This window comes from Eucalyptus grandis, chromosome 6, assembly GCF_016545825.1.
Source record: "Eucalyptus grandis isolate ANBG69807.140 chromosome 6, ASM1654582v1, whole genome shotgun sequence".
Lineage (NCBI taxonomy): Eukaryota > Viridiplantae > Streptophyta > Magnoliopsida > Myrtales > Myrtaceae > Eucalyptus > Eucalyptus grandis.
Window position 1 is genome coordinate 25196164 of NC_052617.1, and position 15938 is coordinate 25212101.

The 15938-nt window shown below is 37.5% G+C and overlaps 2 protein-coding genes across 2 annotated transcripts; both read right to left on the bottom strand.

Moving 5' to 3' along the window:
- Positions 1 to 279: 279 nt before the first annotated feature.
- Positions 280 to 6754, bottom strand: LOC104449052 (chaperone protein dnaJ 10). The gene is given in 11 exon segments (XM_010063060.3): positions 280 to 874; positions 1624 to 1776; positions 2019 to 2099; positions 2188 to 2366; positions 2729 to 2887; positions 3400 to 3529; positions 3909 to 4068; positions 4244 to 4326; positions 5733 to 5792; positions 6484 to 6524; positions 6527 to 6754. Coding segments are annotated over 11 exon segments (1200 nt in total). The 5' UTR covers positions 6570 to 6754; the 3' UTR covers positions 280 to 763.
- Positions 6755 to 13075: 6321 nt separating this feature from the next.
- Positions 13076 to 15235, bottom strand: LOC120285990 (uncharacterized metal-dependent hydrolase YabD-like). Its single transcript, XM_039315242.1, has 2 exons — positions 15033 to 15235; positions 13076 to 14345 (listed from the first exon to the last, which is right to left on the bottom strand). The coding sequence occupies exon 2, from the start codon at positions 14315 to 14317 to the stop codon at positions 13439 to 13441; it is 879 nt and encodes a 292-aa protein (XP_039171176.1). The 5' UTR covers positions 14318 to 14345; positions 15033 to 15235; the 3' UTR covers positions 13076 to 13438.
- Between the last annotated feature and the right edge of the window lie 703 nt (positions 15236 to 15938).

The window sequence follows — 15938 nt, forward strand, 5'->3', positions numbered from 1 at the left end:
AAGTGGTGGAATGAGAGGATTTTTATTTTTTATTTTATTCCATATCAGCAATTATGTGTCAAGCTGTAATTGGATGGAAGCAAAAAAAAAAAAATGCTCGCCACGTCAGCTGATGACGTGGTGAGAGCAAACCACTGAATACTTTCTCTCATTCTACAGACACTGCGAAAGCAAAACTAGAGAATAGTTTTTTTTTTTTAATGGTCTGATCCCATATTATATCTATTTTACAAATCCCGACCCTGTGTATAATATACTGTGAATAGTTTAGTGAGCTAATTGTTGGGCAAGCGGTTCATTCGACAAACAATATTACAAACACGTTTTGATCTGTCCATCTTATGTAAAAAATAATACATGAATCTCCATGGAGCGATGACCCGGGAAAAAAAAAAAAAAAAAACAGAAAAAGGAAAAGAATGCGACCACGAAAGCATCATTCTCAAAAACTACAACATACAAAATACAAGGCTACCAATCACAACCATTCTAATGACGATCAAAGAAGACACTAACACCTAATACCACCCCTATCCCCTTGTATATATGCTTCTGCTTTGTCCACATGAATACATAAATAGAATGCCTGTGCAGCTGGAGGCCAGAGATGGAACTCGCTTTTGAGAAGAAAACAACATCCAGACGTCTCGTTACAACACATGCAGGTTCAACACTTAAAAAAAAACTCCTTCCCTCAATACCCCATATAACGACCTGCCATGTGGTGATGGAGAAAATGATTTGAGTGTTCTCACCGTCCATGTCAATCCCTGCCTGATGAAGGATGTCTTAATGCACCAGGTGGTGCGGTTGGTCTGGGGAAGTCGCAATTATATGTTGTTCCGCTGATATTAGGGGCCTCCACATAGGGGCTCTAGCATGTCCAATTGCAACCCAGCAAGTACAAAAGAACACTAAGTAAAGAGGGGAAGTGTAGATGAAGATGAGGATAAAAAATTGAGATGCATCCCTATGACCATGCATCATATGAATCAATGAGTTCTGTTTGTCGCCTTCATATCTGGTTTGAAACAATGTCTTTCCCCTTCAGATTAGAGAGCATTATCAAAAAAATTTCGGACAGAGTACCAAACATTCAATCCAAAGCCAAACTGTCAACTCTTCCGTAAGGCATACTTAATCAGGTATGATCACATAGAGGCCTACGAATTCTCTGCCGTAAGCAAAGAGAAGGTCCAATGGATTCTCCATTCATTCATGCAAGAGCAAGTTTAAGTATTCCATGAGCATGGTTATCAGGGTATCAATAGAAGCACGGATTTGTGGGTGGTTTGCATGTGCATCTCTAAAGGCATAATTGAGCATAGATGAATATTTTGCATTTACATATATTGTGTTGAATGCTCATACACTCGTGGGGCTGACAAATGCTGCAGAAAAACAAATATGCTGGGCATCTCTGAAGTTTACTTCTTTTTCCCCTAACAGAGTTTTTCACTAGTTATTGCAACCATAGAATATGAAACTCTCAAAGTCTTCCCTTCAATACTTCGCATGCATCATGTGGCCTGGTGGCTTAGTGAAATTTATGAAAACCTAGAGCAAGAAACCTTAAATAACATGATGGTTCAATTTAAATAAATTAGTTCCAAACTGGTGTACCTGTGGTTCACGTGAAGCATAGGACTGCTCTTCAAAGAAAGATTTTGGAGTCGATGACGTATTGGGAGAGCGAGAGTCATTACTTGAATCACTTCCGTTCATTTTTTCAGTGAGCAGAGAGTCAGGATCATTCCCATTGACTGACTTAACCCTCTGCAACCAGAACATGTCACCAAGATGTCAGACACTTACCAATGCATAAAAGAAGACTCTGTTACAGCACTCGTGAAGCAACTAATTAAAGAAACTTTGCAGCAACTATCCCAAAATATTGTAATCACTGCTTTGAAAGGTGCATCATTCTTTATTAGCATAATTAGCAATTGCCTGGGTGCAATTTGAAAAAATGACCATTAGGCAAAAAGCCAAGGCAAAATCATATGCAAGGAAATTACCTGAAAAATTTTACCAAGAGTTTTCAGTCCCTTTGCTCGTGCCCGGAGCTCCTCTTTCTTGACATTGGGGTCTTGAAGAACCTGAAAGAAACATGAATGGCTTACAATTTCAACTAAAATGAGAGAGCTTATGAAGAATGTAATTAGTGAACTAGTATAGCAATACAACCATCTGACAAACATGGGAAAGAGTGTTTTCAATGTCGGCAACATTAAGCTTCCACAAAGAATCAATCATCAACTTCTTATGAGATTGCATGTATGCTTCAAGTTCTTCGTCGGTGTAATTTCCCTGTTGACTGAGTTGCTTTTTCATGTCTTCTTGGAGCTGGATCAGAGCAATAGCACCTACCGCACGGCAAGGAAAAGCAATTGATCAGACACAAGTATATTCTCAAAGCATCCACCTGCGAAGCATGCATGACTAGGCATTTTTTCCAGGGTAAAATGTCCAAAAATAGCCAAAAAAGGATGGGTGCTCTAGTACTAAGGAAGATGCTATTCTCAAGGCAATTAATTGAAGCAATATTTATAAATGCTCTAAGAGAAGAAGTTCACGCATAGACACTACATATAAACTATAAGGAGGATAGAAAAATGCTTTAAAATCGATTGGCAAAGTGCAGCATGACAGAGATGGTGAGTGCAAAAGTCACTACTTACTATTAAGACATGCTAATTTCTTATCAAGACAACAAACATCCACTAACCTGTAGCTGCTGTGACCTGAGATTTGATGAAATGTCCTTTGTTTCTAAACCACTCTGCAATAAAAGGCATTCCCAATAATATTATCTTCTTTCCAAGCTCCTTAGCTGCCTGTCTCACATATATGTAGCCAATCGTGCTCAACATATCCACGCCATAAGCTGCACATACCAGAAAATATACACAAATCAAAGGAAAGCATCAACAACAAATAGGTTGCGACATGGATTATCATATTGAAAGACACTCAATACAGAAGTCACGATTTGCCAAGCAACCAGACTCAGAGACTTCACGAAGTTTTTTTAAAAAATAAGATTATCATGCAAGCCTAATTTCACTTTCATTGAGTCTGAAAATGCTTGCTTATCACATGTCATGAGTGCTTCATTTAAACTTGGGAATGATAGATGCTTAAACATTTTGATTATCTTGTCTAAAAACTAATCATTAACCCGTATCACTTGGGTTCTAATCTACCATATGCTCTTAATTGCAGCTGCAGCTCAGTTAAATCCTATCAGAGTGCCCTCAATGCGGCTGCCAATTCGTTTAGCCTTCCAGAAACTGAATTTGCCATGATTGGGTGCAATGCATGAACTGAAGAGTACTGAGGAAATTTTGGTATCATCTTTCGCCTTAAAGCAATCATATACAGTTAGAGAAAGACAACCTGCACTTGAAAGCCTTGCCACTTCTGCTTCAGCATGACGGACAAAGTCCTCCTTGTTTCCTTGGACATACTGGTTTAGCCGATCTATCAATGTTTGTGCAAGCTTCTCTTCTCTTTCCTTCTGAACAATCTGTATGCAAAAATTTTAAATTAGTGGCCCAACAACAGTGGAATATCAAGCAAGACAAATAGTAGAAACAGCCGCACTAGTCACAAGCTTTTATGGCGGGACTATCACATGGAAATTTGAATATGCCACATTAATCCATTATTTACAAACTTCTCTTAACCCCTTAGTCAGTACCATTCCATATGCATGCACAACTACTGCTCCACCTTATCGGTTAGTCTCTTAAAATTTGTATATTCCCACTGTTCCCAACAACTCCAATACTCAAATTTCTAAAGCTCCAAGACAAGTTATGAATGGAGGCAAGAAGCATAAACGAAAACACAAATTCTTTTGTAAAATCGAGATCTGAGTCATACAAGATACAGTAAATCATTACCCTCATTTTCTCTTGCACTTTCTTAGCATCAAACTGTTCCCCTTCTGTAAAGATATCCAGCGAAGCCATTGATGCCATGGCAAGTTGACCTATATATTCCTCAAAAAGCTCACTTCCAAAAAGCATAGCAAAGATTGCAGCTGGATCAATGATCGAATCACTGCAAACAAAACAAAAACATGTGGTTACTCAAATGGCAATATCAACCAAAGCACAACCAAACACTTAGCAGATGCAAATAGAATTGATAGAAACAATCATCTCAGATGCAAATAGAATTGATAGAAACAATCATCTCCATTCAAATATATTTTAAGCCAAGGAAAAGAACAAACGTTGATACTCCTGCTTTGCCATGAGCATCATATGCCTGTCGTTGTGCTGAATCACTTAAAACTTGGTAAGCCTCTCCCAAGACCTATATAAAGAGAGGGAATCAGATAAGAGGTCATAATGACTCAACACATGGTATGCAAGGGGAACGAAAAAATGAAAACTGTATGCAAGGGGAACACAAGCTATAGAGGAAAAAATCACTAAAGCATCTACTCATGGTTCAAAAGCTGAGAAATTGACTATACGCTAACACTAAAATCAGGAAACTCAAACATATATTACGAACCAATATACAATACTTGTAGCATAACCACGCACAAGCTTCCTGTTCGCGGTAAAATTTTGCTTAAATAAGTTACTGATTCATGGTACTCATTCATAGTAACTTGATGCACCTTTTATATCCTCCTGTATTCATTTTTATACCAAAATAGTTGGCTTATATTTCAGTTAAATTCTTATTATCCTTTGTTTTTCTTATCGTAATTGTTCTATTCATCGTACCCGAGAAAAAAAACAGCTCAGTGTTTTGATCTTTTAAGTGTCTTCTCTTATTAACGCCCATTAATGAGAATAGTGGGAAAAAAAGGCTGAATTGACTTCTTAAGATATTTCAAGCGAAAATATTCTTAATTAGTGTTTTTTCAAATAAAATCCTTCCTACGAAATGCATTAATGAAGGGATACAACTTAACAGTGATTAATGCACTTTATAAATGAGTGCCCTAGGCATAAGGAGACTTGTTAAGCAACTTTGCCAAGAAAGTTCATAATTTTCAACATAATGAAAACCTACATGCCACAGTGGACATGATCATTCACGATGGAAATTGATAACAAGCTCCGCACATTCGTATGACCGGTCATAACAGGTCAGTTCCTTTTGCTTTATAGCCAGCTCAAATAATCTTTCCACAAGTTTATGAAGTACATTTCTGAGCATATGCAAACGATCCTCTACGAGACGCATGATTGATTTAACAATCTTGAAAATAATTGCCAGGCTGAGATCACATATAAACCTAGTTGTGTTTTAATGAAATCTTATCTGTAATTCCTGAAGTTACTAGAGCGACTAATGACTCTTAGGAGAAATCCAGGGAATAGAATGTACCACAAAATATCATATTCTAAGACAATTGGCTAGCACGGGAAAAGCAACAGTTAGAAAGGTTCTTGCTATAATCAAGAAATGAAACCAGCATAACACATACTTCTGTGGAGAGGGCTCAAGCAGGCTACTCCGAAACAAGTCAGTACATCATGTCTCAAGTGATTTTATTTTTTATAGGTAAAAATTTTGCATGGGTAATGACTTCCGCAATTGTAGATGCTTCATATTAATTGAAACATTATGCCAAATTAGGAAAGGTTAGGACCGCGCCACATTCAGTTGGGTTGATTTAGCTTTTAACAAAGAGTAATTTCATTCATTGAGAGAAGGAGAAATACAACATTATCCACTTTGCAATTCAAATGTAGACTTGCCTGGAATTTGTGGGCCGCATTAGGATCATTGGGATTTTTATCTGGATGAACTTGCCGGGCCTGCAAAACATAAAATTCAGGTCCTTCAGCTTATTGCTTATATACTATTCCATCTCAATCAACAACTAGATAGCACTGTCAAAGACACATGTCGAGCATGTTCCGTGTCAAATTCTTAAACAACGAGCCGAAGTCAAAACTCGCCAAAAAGGAGAAAGATCATCTTCAAGAACCACAACTAGACGCCAATTCCGTAAGCCTAGCATACCGTGCTTCACCGCCAATGCCGACAGCTATTGGAACACTATACCTAACATCGTCGATCTCACTCAGACATAACTTCCGACCAGGCAGACGGATAATCCAGAACATCGTTCCATGGATTACGGAGGAAGCGACCAGTCGATCATTATAAAAGGAAAAACGAAAAAACAGAATCAGAACGATAAAGAAAAACCACTGTCTACCGCCATTCCCACGAGAAACCGAAAGTCAACAACTGCGGAGCTGGCGTAACAAAACCCCAACGCCCACACAGATCCGAGACCACTCCAGACGCTCTCGCCATCGCACGCCGCCAGCTGCTCGATCCAACCCACGGACATCGCGAATCGCGAACAATCCGCGAGAAACTAGACCTAGAAATCCCCCCCTCCCCACCCACCCACCGCGACGCTTCCCTAATTTTGCCCCCGCCGCGGAGGGACTGGCAGAGCGCCCCGAGCGAGAAACGACGGCCGGGTGCTCTTACCTTGATGTAATACGCCTTCTTGATCTCGGACTCGGTGGCCGAGGGCTGACCCCGAGGACATCGTAGTACTCGGTCTCTTTCACCATCGAAGACGTCGAGCGCTATCCCTGCGTCGTCCCACCGCGCCAATCGCTCCGCCGCCGCCGCCGCCGCGCCTTCGCCGGACCTCCGACCGCGAGCTGCTAGTACAGAGCCGAGAGGAAGAGGAAGAAGAAGGAGGGGAGTAGGGAGACTCGATTGGGGAGCGTCCAGCGAGTCCAGAGGCAACGCAGATGTACGATTACTTTCTTTTAGACTTTTTCTTCTTCTTTCTTTACTTTTTTTTTCTCTCGGGAGACGAAGGTGAAAATTACGGGAATCTAAAAAATAAAAAGGAAAGGAAACGGGAGAAATGCGAGTGTGAAGAGGACAATTGCTGACAAAAAGAAAGAAAAAGAAAAAGGATTCCCGGTTCCAAGTCGCGTAATACGACGGGTGGGGCCCATCGCTAGACGCGGCTAAGTTATTCGACGAAACGGCGCCGACGCGGTGCCGTCTCGTCTTCCATCTTTCGCCGGCTTCTTTTGGATTTCCCCTAATACCATTCTAAGCTTTCGACTCGACTTATAGTAGAAGCTAGAAAGGTAGTAATAGAAAGATTACGCTCATCCATCTGTCCATGCTCGAGTACTAAGCGGACCCTTTGATTTCTGTGATCGAGAAAATGAATTGCCAATCTTTTCGTGAACTTTTGATCGCTACCTCGTATATTAAATGAAGATTTTCACCGAATGATTTTTAAGCCACCCTAAAAAAATTTTGTTGTTTGGATGCAAGCTCCTCTTTTTCCCCTTGTGTCGACCGCTTTTTCCATACGTGTGAGATAAGATCACGGTCAATATGTAATGACGGGTTAATCATAAATGATTATAAGCAAGATATATCAATACTCAAACTGATTTGGCGATAATGGTTAGATGGCTCCTCTTATAGATAATCAATCAAACAAGCCGGAGGGGCATTTGTTGCCCATCTGAATGATTCGTGAGTAATCGGTGTGGTTTTTATAATAAAATACCAAAACCGATTAACTTTCAGATAAAATTTCTGTTTATTGTCGTCATGAAGTAGGCATTGCATTTGACCAAAAAAAAAAAGGACATAGGTGTTGCAAATTATTTTGTTTAAATTACACAAGTGATCCTTAAACTTAAGCTCAATGTACAATATAATCCCTAATTTTTTAATTTGTTTAGTGCTGTCCCTAAATTTAACTCAATTTGAAATGTCGCCCTAAATTTTTAATTTATTCAATATGATTGCCGAGCTTATTATAAATTTCAATGTAGTCCATAAATTATTATATTTCCGAATTCAATCTAATCTCTAGAAAGTAAAAGTTTGTGATTAATATTATATATTGGGTCAAAATTTAGGAATTACATCAAATAATATAAATTTTTAGAAATCACATTACAAATTAGATTTAAATTTAGGTACATGTATGTCATTCTCCTAATTATTTTATTTATCTCGCGCCCCTTGAGTTGGATTTCTGCGTCCGCCGCCATCCGTTGACCTGAGAAAGGAAGCATCATGCCGAAAGGCCTTATTCTCGCTATATATATATTCGGCTAATCAGTACGCGTGGCGCTATTGCGTGGCTGAGAGGATGTTTTATTTTTTAAAGTTGCAATGGCGTGCTGCGCTTCGGTGGCATCGTACCCCGCGGCCCGCCCTCTCTTTTCTTCCTCCTTTTTTTTTTTCTTTTCCCTTTCTTTTCTTAATTTCCTTCCCAATCCGCATGTGACTTGTCGCAATTTTTTTTAAAGAGAAACAAAAATCTGGACATATTAAAAAGCAGTATTTATCGTGGGAAATTGATGTCAGAAAATAAAAGTAACGTAACAAGGATTGTGATTGGAATATCGTCGAAGGTTAAATGTTCTCTTAAATCAATGTAAATCTATTAAATAAATGGTTGGGTTGAAAATAATCCCACCCAAATGAATCAATTTCTATGTGAGATAAGTAGCTTAGCTAAAATACTTATATTTTTAAATTAATTAATTAGGAAAAAAACACAATCTAGAAAACTCATAATTAAATTGAAATGAGAGTGCAAACCGAATGAACGCAGGATTGAATAAGATCAGGAAAGAATGAAAGAGAGTTAGAGGTGGCTTCTTTTTTTTTTTTTGTCGGGTTAGAGGTGGGTTGAGTTTATGTAAATTATAAATCAACTTGTGACCCATTTAATATATTTATTATGTTTAAACCCATTTATTAATCTAGTTAACTCATATAACAATTTGTCCCATCATATATGAGCTATGACATGGGCTTATGACCTATTTTAATAACTCTAATTTGAAGTGATCTATCCATATTGCAGGTTCCTTTGGTATAGATGTTGTAATTATAACTAGACATGAATCCACGCATTGTATTTTGAACATTTTAAAGTCATAACACTCTTGACTTTCATGATATATTAAATTTATATATTATATATTAACACGGAAATTTTTATTTGTTGGTTTCATGATATATTAAATTTATATATCATTATTGCTACGTTTAGTCATTTGGAATTTTAACTAGGATAAGATAGGAAATGATATGAAATCTGGGAAATTTTGTTATATCATATTCATTGTTTGGTGATTGCAATAATAGTATCGGATGTAAACACATCATATATATATATATATATATATATATATATATATATATATATATATATATATTATCGGTATAAACGCCTATATGAATCATGAATTTTACAAATGGAGATAGTAAAAATCTCTCATAACACTTTTGTCTACTTTATTTTATTTCTTTTTAATTTTATTTTCCTCTATTTTTTAATTAATTTCCTTTTTATTTCTTCTTCCCCTTCCATCATTCTTTAATAAAATTTTATTAAATAGAAAATTATACTAATATACCTAAAATACAAAAACACCTAAAATATGCAATAAATATATATTTATATATTGATTTATATTATAAGATATAATTAAATTCGAATATAGAACTTAAAATAAGATTAAATTAAAAATAAATTTTATTTTTGTACTTTGAATTTCTTATGTTAGAGTTAAAATATTATTTATATTAAAATATAATTTTAATTCGTTAATTTAAGAAATTTGTTATTTGATAAAAAACTTTCTTATCATGGATATTAAAATCACATCCACATTTATCCCATCTTTCCTATGCGATAATTTTATCTAGTTTATATCCCATTTATATCCGATTTTATCATATCTAGAGTAGGCACCAACTTTTATCCCGATAGCCAAACTCAGCCTAAATCAATAACAAATACAGAGAAAAACATTACATTATCTCCGCAATATGGGAATTTATTAAATCTTTATAGTAATTGTACTAAATTGACCATTAAAAATGATAGATCTAATGAGAGACTCACTAAATCTGAAAATCTAGATTTAATTTACTATATGTATTGAGTTCATTAAATAAATTCTCCCGCCATTTCTCTTTCTTATGTAAAACACATGGCATCGACTTTTCAGCCTGAAAAATATTCAGGTACGGACGCAATCATCCATGCCCTCCACAAACTCCATCGAAATTTTCATTCTTTCTTTTTTGTCAGGAACTTGCATAACGACATTCCTATAAATTCATCACATCATTACCAAATAAAATGACTAGGAAAACCAATCCAAAGGTTAGCCAAGTTAGTTGAAACTAAACATCAAAAAAGCGTGTTGTTGTAATTGGCGAATTACTTAGGATGCATCGACAATATTTTTATTCTCAAGAATAATTTATTTTCGTAAATAATTATTTTTATTCTCTAGAACAATTTTTGAGTAAACATTATATTTGATAATTACGCAAAAGTTTTTATTCTTGAAATAGAAAAGGAACATAAATGCATTTGATGCGACCTACAAGTTTATTCAGATGTAGAATTTTTTAAAATTTTTTAAAGATTTTTTTTTTCTTTCTCTTCTTCTTCCTTCTCTAGCTAGTTGCTGGACAATGAGCAGCAATGGACGGTGGGAGTTAGTGGGTGATGGCGAATGGTAGTGACGGATGGTGGTGGCGTGCAACAATTGTCCACCAACCGATTAGAAGAGGAAGAAGAAAAGAAAGAAAATGACTTAGTTATAAAAATTGTTCTCGAAACAAAAAAATATTTTTTTCTATTTTTTGTTTCTATTTTAAATCTATTTTGTGGCCACTTTTCTATTACGGGAATAAAAAATTAAGCGACATTACTAAAAGGATTTATGTTCTTTATCTATTTTGGAGAACAAAATAACAGAATAATTTGAACGTTGCTATTCAGATTGTTAGTGCAAACACTGCCCACAAACAATACTAACTAAATGTAAATGTGAGTGATGTGCATAAATATAGCCAACAAATTAGAAGAATGGTTTGAAGAGAATATAGCTAGTATTGTTTGTACTAGATTCCGCTGAGATGAGGGGATTATCGCAACGCACTATTTAGGGAAAATTATTAAAAAAGATCACAAATTTATTTCACTCATACCAATTTATTCATAAACTTTTCAATTTTGTTCATTTAATCCCAAATCTTTTAACAATTTACCAATGTTGTTCATATAATCAATTTTGGCCAGAATTTGATAACTTCGATGTTGGATGTTTTATGTGGCACAACTGACATTGATATGGACAGTGTTTAAATTTTTTAATTTAATTTTTTTTATTGTTAAGTACACAGAGGGGACAATCGACCATTACCCAAGGCTCGACGATCCCTTCGCCGGTGGGCGGGGCCACAACTCTCAGCATGATTAGCGTGGCCGAGAGTCGTAGCTCTCACCCAGTTGTGAGAAAGGGCCACGAGCCCTCTCCTAGTGGCTAGTGAGTGCTTGCAACCCTCTTTTAGTGGCTAGCTAGGGTCGTTAGGTCTTGGTGGCAAGCCCCCATCGGCCCTTAATAATAATAAAAAAATTAGAAAAATTCAATAAAAAAAATCACATTAGCATTGGTAGCAAAAAATGATTGGATATATTATATCGGGAAATTATTAAAATGCTTATAATTAAATTGATCAAATTGAAAAGTTTAAGACATAATTGACGTAAATACAATAAGTCTATGACTTTATTTATTTATTTATAATTTCTCCCGCTATTTAAATCAATTAGGTTTTATAGGAGGCAAATGAGAAAAAATGAGAAATTATGTAGTAAATTTGAGTAAACGTACTAAATTAAATTTGGACCGTCACATTTGGTAAAACTCACGCAAGACTATCACGGGACTCGCCAATTTCAACTTCCTAAATTCAGTTCGATGCTTATCTTACGCTTGATAACTTCTCAAAAGGGTTTAGACCAAAAAAAAAAACTTCTCAAAAGGGTCTACCATCTGAACATGCAATACCTACGTGTTTCTGAAGCAGTGCGTTTGGCAATCTTGCCATGTGATGGTGGGGTCACAAATTCCAGGCTAAAACACTTTGCCCATCGGAGCCCATTTTGGCACTCCTTGGGCCTACTTGTTAGTTGTTAGTATCTACACACACACACACACACACACACACACACACACACATATATATATATATCACAATAATTGAAAAGAAATGATTTTCACTTATGATACTTGAAAGTCTTCCTTCTCAAACTCGATTCCTTAACGAGAAAGATCAACAATTTAGAATTTTCATATTTGTTTCCAAAATAAAAATAAAAATGAAAGGTTCTCATCCAAACATATTCTGATTTGAACACTCAATTCATAGATAATCAAAATTTCAACATAAATCAAATAACGTGTTACGGAGGCTTTTCAATGTCATTATTTCACCAACTCTTATCCACGAAATTACAAGTTTCCTTGTTTAATGGACTTGGATTGAGGTGGATATTGCGGTGGTCAATCCCGTGACTGTAGAGGGTTCTCGTTCTCGTGTTTAATGGATTTGGACTTGCCCTCATTCTTCGAAATCTCCCCCGAAGGGAGCATCACACCTTCCTCGACTGCAAGTCTCTCTCAATAAGCCGTTTCTCTTCTACTGTAACAAGATCCTTTAACAAAATAGTCCATAGCAATAATTTATTTTATAGGAAACGCCCAAAACCCTCGATCACCACCCGTATATAAATTCTTTTGTAAATTCTATTCACATACTTCTAAGCAAAATCACACTTTGAAAAAACCGAATTACCCATCCTTATAAATCCATTTTATTACCTTACTTAGGGTTTTAGTGGTTTTATTCTTAATCGGTTCATTTTGGGTGGATGCGAGAATTTTTTCTTTCGAGATGGGCGAATTTGGGAGCAAAATGGCACTTCTGCAAATGGGGACATAAAAAGTAATTGGCGTGAATGTGCAAAATTGTTTTCAGAAGTAAAACTTATATCTGTATTTGATACTTTCAGAATTACAGATATAGAAGTTAGTGTTGGTAAGTGTGATGTATGTTTTGGGTAACTTTCCTTATTTCATTTACTTATATTCCATAATGCATTTCTATCAATAGCGAAAGAGGCATGAACTTCTTTTAAAGAAAATATTGAATCAATCTTTAAGGCTGTGTTTTCCACAATCACGCGCATTGTATGAACCCACTTTGCAATAAATCATAGAAAAACATCTCATACGTCATCATATTAGAACACTAACAAATTCGCATGATTGCATCTTCAAGGCTATTACAAGTTGTTCGAAGCATCATGATCCTGTCTTTCCCACCATGCAGTAATGGCAAACAGGCTTCCTCTAATGAAGAAGCATGCATGAACGATAGCTTGCGTGCCGGTCAAGACAAGAACATGTAAAGCAACAGTCGGATCACGCTCCTACATGGAGTTCATCATTATTGTTATCAAACAAATACAATATACATTTCACACGTCAAATGCAGTAGTTATGTTGGATAATTTAGACCAACGGCAGTCGCTCGAGTGCAATTGTCGTGGCTAACTTGCCATCTACCCAGCAACCAACTATTGATTGTCCAGGAGCAGCTTTGTACCTTCGTAGGAGAATAAATGCACCGCATTCTTACAGCTGAGCTCCGCAAGATCTTCTGGAGGCATGTCTAGCAAGGATGCGACATAATTAAGCACCACGAGAATGTTTGCAGGATGATTCAGAGATCCCGTTGGCGATGTATATTCAATGCATCCTCCGTCGGCTGGACCTGCACTACACTGAACATCATCATCGATAAAAAATGCAGGATTCTTTGGCAATGCATCCGGCGCATCTGTTTCCAGTAAAATCCTTTCGAAGGGAACTGCCTTCAACATCTTCTTCGCCGTCTGCTCTTTCATGGGCATGAGATGTCCCGAGAAGGAAAAATAAGCTCCCACTTCGACCAATTGAGGAACCATTTCAGCGGAACCCATATAAGAGTGGAGGATGATACCAGCAGGAAAAGGCCCTGCCTCTTTCAATATCTGAAGCAGATCGTCAAATGCACTGACACAATGGACCGATGCTGGTCTATTCAACTCTTTCGCGAGTTCGAGCTGTTTCTTGAACACTTCCACCTGATCGTTGAAATTGATCTCCCTCTCGTGAGACCCTTTGTCCAAACCAATCTCTCCCACTGCAGCGCAGGGAGTGGCCTCGAAATATTCCCTTAATATCTGAAACCAGTTAGGGCTTCTATCGGCAACAAACCACGGATGAAGTCCAAAGTTTGGAATGGTACAAGGATAGTCCTCGCTCAGTTGCTTCACCAGATGCCAGTCTTTCTCATGCGTCCCATCAACTGCAAATTTAATTACACCAGCCTGACGGGCCGACTCAATTAACTTTGGTGCCATACACAAGATCCGAGGGTCTTGCAAGTGGCAATGGGCGTCAAACACTTTCATACCTCTGCTATTTGATGATCTTGTCCACCTAGAACACATGCGTAAGAAGTAAAGATAATGCCAAACCAGGAGTCCACTTCAACTGGAGACTATTTATAAAGGGATCGATTCATATCCCTTTTAGTGACATTATAGAGCAATGCTTGGTTCCCAATCACGTGTCTGTCCGACCAATGTTTGCTTCTCGGGACTAGTTCCTCGAGCCAACTACAAAGAAGCCACATTTCAGGACAATGAAACCTTTGACTGCTAGAGAGATTGAATGATTCGCATATGTAAAACACTATCAAACGAAAAGAAATCAAAGGTGCTTCAGGATGTCCACACTCGAATTTAGCTATGTTGCTTAGGATTCTATAATCGGGCTTGGCTGGTGCTCAGAGCAACTTGAGCCCAAGTCCTTTAATGTTGGGTACGAATTTTTTTGTACATCTATCTTCGATTTTCCATTACAGAAACAGTTCACGCCCAATAACAGCGACAAGAAAAGGGGCAAAAAAGAAGAACTTCAAACGGGGGAAGAAAAAAAAACCAAAAAAAGGTGCAATTTGTCAAACACTTGGTGTGCGAGTCACTAAAACAGAGAACGTGAAAATTCTCGTCATCATCCAAAGTAAGCTGAAAGAACGGAAGAATAACATCTGAAACAACCACAATGAAACTGATGAGATAAGAATCGTTGCCGGAATTTTCCCATGGTAAGCGGATAACGTACCGTCCAGTGCCTGGATGCAGAGTGAGAGAGGCGAAGATGGACGGACGGACGGACAATTGATCGTGGTCGAGAGAGGGGATTGGGAATATGGGATGAAGAAGCTGAAAAGCCGAATGGACGAGGAGGATACCTCGTTCTTACCTTGATTAGCTGTGAATTTCATGGTTGGCATTATTAAAAGATTACGCAACCGAGGGTAAGTCCTAAGAACGAGGCCTCAAGCGTAATTTGAGCGAAAGTCGGTCAGTAGTGACTCAGCAGTCTATTTTATATGGAATAAACAAACAACAACAACCCAGTGGCCACCCTTCCAACATGGAAGGGGGAGGTGAGGGGTTCAAATCCCCACCTTCCGGGGGATGGGGATAGGGATGCGTAAGTTTGAGAGTGGGTTGCGACTCCCACGCCCGCAAAGGCGAGCAAGTCCGCAGTGAGTGTAGAGTAGGCATAGAGTATGCATGACCAAAAAAAAAAAAAAAAAAAAACAAACAACAACAACGACAATGTACCATCGGCTGCGGTGGCTCCACTGGATAAGACTCTACTGATCCTCAACGAAGAGGTGAAGGGTTCAAAATCCGGGGAGGCGCAGGTGTATTAAGTGTGACTCGGGGTGGTGGGTCCTCCCGCTTAAGTGTCACTGGGGGCTTCTACGGCGGCATGTCGGTGGCCGCAAGTTCCTGTTCCTCCAAAGACAAAAAAAAAAAGGTATCAATCCTAATATAAAAAAATTGATATAAATCATTCACGAACTTTAGCTTAATGTGTAATCTATTTTTTTTTATGAAATAAACAAACAACAACAACAATAATGTTGGCATTATTCAAAGATTACTCAACTAGAGAAAGTTCTAGGAAATAAGTCTCAAGCCTATAATATAAAGAAAAAATAACACAAATGACACA

Excerpts from the sequence above, each read along its gene's own strand:
- LOC120285990 (XM_039315242.1), bottom strand. The coding sequence starts at position 14,317 with ATGAAAGTGTTTGACGCCCATTGCCACTTGCAAGACCCTCGGATCTTG.